This window comes from Cryptomeria japonica, chromosome 8, assembly GCF_030272615.1.
Source record: "Cryptomeria japonica chromosome 8, Sugi_1.0, whole genome shotgun sequence".
NCBI classification, from domain to species: Eukaryota; Viridiplantae; Streptophyta; class Pinopsida; order Cupressales; family Cupressaceae; genus Cryptomeria; species Cryptomeria japonica.
This window is the reverse complement of record NC_081412.1, coordinates 20,034,105-20,038,760: the sequence shown is the minus strand read 5'-3', so window position 1 is coordinate 20,038,760 and position 4,656 is coordinate 20,034,105. Positions and strand designations below refer to the sequence as shown.

Here is a 4,656-nt window from a genome sequence, read left to right as displayed (position 1 = left end):
AGAAAAGACTGCCTATAACATTGCATCTTGTGCCATTGAATGGTCAAACCAGAAGCCAAGCAAAAGGTGTTCAAACATTGAAGAGCAGCCTGCACATTGTTTTCTTCCTCAATGAGAGTGAGGAAGGAATGATCCACAAAGTGACCATTGAAAAGTTGAGAAGGTGACTCGAGAAGGGAGATACCACTGACACGCCCAACAGAGATAGCATTAGCAAGTAAGTAACTAAACCATTTTGCCACATGAACATATAAAGCAGGAGCCAGAGGACATCCCAGGCGAATGGATCTGAAAAGGCCAAAGGCCTCAGACTTTTGGTCATTAATGGTGATACAGGTCGAGGCATCTCCGAATAACATCGAGACAGACTGGATGAATCTAGGACCGAAGCCAAGGGCTTTGAGCATAGCTAAGATAAAAGGCCACTCAATGCGATCATATGCCTTAGCAAAGTCAATCTTAAGGAATATTGCCTTTTGTTTAGAGCGTCTGGCCCAGTCCACCCCTTCCCAAATGGAAATAATATTGTTCAAAATAAACCTGGACTTGATAAATACAATTTTCTCCAGACGAACAACAAGAGGTAGGAGATGGTGAGTCTTGAGAGCCAAGGCTTTGGCAATGATCTTGTAGGAGACATTGAGTAGGGTAATAGGCCTCCAATTCCAAATGTCCTCTGGATCCCCAGCCTTAGGGATAAATTTGATGTTGCCTCTGTTAATCATTTTTCCCAGGGATTGGGAATGAAAAGCTTCCAAATAGACCTTATGGAGGTCACAACCAATACAAGGCCAAAGAGCTTTGTAGAATTCATAGGGGAAGCCATCACATCTAGGGGCTTTATCATCTGCCATAGAGAAAGTAGCTTCCTTGGGATCATCAATGGTCAATAAGAGATCACAAAAGGCCTATTGAGACTTGGAAAGCCACTTGGGAACAACATCTGAGAAATCATGCAAAGTTTGGGCTCTAGCTAGCGAGTCTCCCTATGCTGTGAACACCTTCTCATAATGACGGACAAAGGCTTGTAGAATATCAGGCAGCTCGGTGAGAAGAGCCTGCTCCTCTTTGATTTTCTTGATCCCTATAGAGGTATGACGGGCATGCAAAACCAAGAAAAATTCCTTGGAGGCCCTATCACCCACCTTGATACAGTGTAGCCTGGCTTTGATTTGAACTCCTCTAGTAGAGTGGCTATTTGCAAATTGTTTCTCATGGTAGAGCTGGACTAAACAAAGTTGCAGGTTAGAATCAAAAGGTTTCAAGGCTAGAGCTTTTGTGGTAGCACAGAGAGCTATTTTGGTCACATCATATGACCACCTTTGGTACATGGCAATTTGTCTATCATAAATGCACAGAAACCTCGCAGAGTGGGTGATGGCATCATGCCACCACACAATCCAACCAATGTGATGATGGGGTCTTGGCTCTAAATTCCAAACCCTTTGAATGTGGGCCATCGTGGTTTGATGATGCAAAAGAGATGTGTTGAGGTAGAACTGCATTTTGGAGGACGTTGCGTAGTTGGCTGTTATTCAATACTAAACTTTATGGGGAAGTGATCGGAAAGTGTCACATCAACAAGAGGAGTGATGGGAAGAACATGATCTTTAGAAAAAGAAAAAAAAGATTCTGCAGTTATCATAGCACGATCAAGCCTTTTAAGAATTTTGTCAGAGCAAACTCTGAAATTAAACCAAGTGTGGCAAACCCCACCAGGGTGGCGGCGGTTGGTGTTGGTGTCGAAAAGACCCAATTTATTACACATATAGTACTAGGCTTCCCGCTCACCATTTGTCCAACGGAAAGGCAAAATTTTGTTCTTATCGGTCGCCACCTCAACCATATTGAAGTCCCCACACATGACCCAAGTTGTAGGTGGCAGATTGTCAGCAATCCAACGCCATAGGTATGATCTATCAACTGAATCATTGGGGGCATAAACATTAATGATCCCAATGGAATGATTATCAATGAAGCATGCTTTCAGGAGGGATCCTACCCACAAAATATCTTATCAAAGTACTTTTTTCAAGCCACTCACAGGCATTATCAAAATCTTGAACAGGAAGTACAACATCAGGCGAGGTCATACCTCATGAAACACTTTCAGAACAAATTTTCAAGGGCGCTTGTTCTAACACACCATGAGGGTCCATCACAGCAACTCTAGTGCCAGCATCAACTGCTGGGCTAAAGTTGGTCAGAGCCATAATAAATGAAAAAATCCTGTAGTAAATGCGGTCTGAAGAAAGCAATATGAAATATGCAACCTCAAACCCTAGCAGAGCTCAACAAAGTTGAATATAATCATCATGCACTAACTTTGACAAGATGTTTCAAAGAAAGTATGGGCAATGGTCAATGTCTTAAGTACATTTAGAAAACTTATAATAATCACCTCCACATTTGAAATTTATTACAATATTGTTTTGTATTTCAATACGAATATAACTGAAAAAACCAAAAATTGATGTGAATGTTTTGTTTGAGAGTTTGGGAATAGGTGCCTCTCTAGGAAGGTGGGAAGACTTCTCGTGAGTTTTCTCCTCACGAGAATCCACACGTATGCTCGTGAACTGCAGTCTTGTTTTTGTCCTGGTTTGCTGTAATATTTGAATTGTGGATAACGACTGGATACATCACATTAACAGGAGCTAAGAAACTCCTGAGAATGCAGAAAAATAGTTGAAGAAATTGATGAAAATGGGTATAGTCACTTAAAAAGTTTCAAATAAGGTTTTGTTTTATTTTATTTATATGTTTGTTCCATGCAGTCAAGTAAAGAAAGAAACGTTTACTCTTCAATAGATTATAATATAACGAGAGCATAAACTTCCTCCATATATATAGCTCTTTGTTTTCCACTGCTGCAGTCTTGCTACAGTCATTCTGCTTTTCCGGCAAGAGCGTCGACCTTCTTTGTAACATCGCATTCTCTTAGTTCAGATGCTTTCAAAACCTACACAAAAATCATCACCAAACCTACCTAGTTAAATCGTGTTTTCTAAGTTTAAAATAATAAACACAGTGTGTTTTTTATGTTCTTGAATGAAAATACAGGAAATCATAAAGCTTCTACTGATGAATAAGGAGAGCATAGGCATAATCAACAAAAGTATTGCAAGGACCCACCAGCTTCATTTTAACTATGGCAGTCAAAATCGTACAAACAAAAGAAATAATTACCCCCACAAACATATAATATTTACATACTCATTAGAATTGGGAATATACAGGCAAAATAATGCACCATGCTCATATGGCTCATATTAAAAACATCCGGTCAGGTGTTTCCCAGGCAACCCACCTTCAATTTTCTAATTTAAGAAGGCAAACAGCTTAACAATTGACAAATATTATTGCACTGTTGCAAGACCTGCAAGATCAGTTAACCACTTTTTATCACTAGAAAATCCATCAGATCTGTAATAACTCTATGACAGAAATATCTATATCACAACCTAAAATATCCAGTCAAAAAGACAATATTCCTTGCTTATTTTATTTATAGGAGTGCTTAATTATACAATCAAGGCTTCAATAGCACTTAATAGCCGGTACCTTAAGTATAAAATCTTCTCTTAATGATACCAAGAAAACATATATGTTAAAGAGAGACAATGGAAACTATTGAATAATATGGTATACTGTATTTCCACTTTGAAAATTTTATTCAATAGCGCTCAGAAGTCTTAGTGAAACAGATATTTTCAAGTGAGGAATATGAGAGCTACTGAATGGTATGATATATTGTATTACCACTTTATCATATACCTGAAGTTTCTCTGCTGGGAGGTCAGCCATTAAGGATGAGCTGCAGCCTCCTCCAACTGAGAAATCTTTGGAGTTTGAAACTTGCTTTGTTACCTTCATCAACAATACAAACAAGATTTAGAGAACCCAGAAATTAAACAGAAACTAGGTTTTGAAAATACCCACTGAAATTAAGTTACCTTGATAGATTTGGGCAGTATAACTCTCAACATTGAATAAAGCAAATTCAATTTCTTCTCTCTTGTTCGTTTCAGAATACGGCGGCTGATAATTCTCTTCCACACAGAAGCTTTTACGTTTCCCTTTGGCAATGTTCTGGTAACGTTATCCTTCATTTTGATGGTAATCATTGAAGAGAAGGAGAAGATAATTCTAGAGGCCAAATGCCTGTGGTGTTTATAATTTAAAAGCTGAGCAGTGTTGAAGTTGTAGAGGGTCACGAGATCTGCTGTATGGTACGTTTGATTGGGATTCGACCACACACTCTGAAGTGACGTTCCACGCGTTTTCCTTTTTCTCAAGGATAGTGCGTCGTCATATAATCTTAATATTAGATTTTCTAGTACCAACATTTCTTTAAGTTTTAAATTACTGTATTAGTCGTTTTAAATATTTTAGTTTTGATAGATTATGGCGTTGTTGGGATGTAATTAGTAAGATTTAATTTCTTTTTGAGCTGTTTAGCTTTATTAATAAATTTAGAGTTATTTAATATAATTTAGAAATTATAAATAATTTAATACGGTTTGTTTTTTTATTTAATTGGTTAAAATATTTTAAATTTGTAGTGTGTAAATATTGATGAGAAAAGTTTGTTTATGATTCTTTCAAATAAGATAGTATTATATATTAGGGTAGGTATAATTGTATCAATTTTAA

The 4,656-nt window shown here is 37.6% G+C and overlaps 1 protein-coding gene across 1 annotated transcript; it reads right to left on the bottom strand.

Moving 5' to 3' along the window:
• Window positions 1–2,697: 2,697 nt before the first annotated feature.
• Window positions 2,698–4,130, bottom strand: LOC131067671 (uncharacterized). Its single transcript, XM_058002784.2, has 3 exons — window positions 3,957–4,130; window positions 3,778–3,870; window positions 2,698–2,962 (listed from the first exon to the last, which is right to left on the bottom strand). The coding sequence occupies exons 1-3, from the start codon at window positions 4,125–4,127 to the stop codon at window positions 2,888–2,890; spliced, it is 339 nt and encodes a 112-aa protein (XP_057858767.2). The 5' UTR covers window positions 4,128–4,130; the 3' UTR covers window positions 2,698–2,887.
• Window positions 4,131–4,656: the final 526 nt, after the last annotated feature.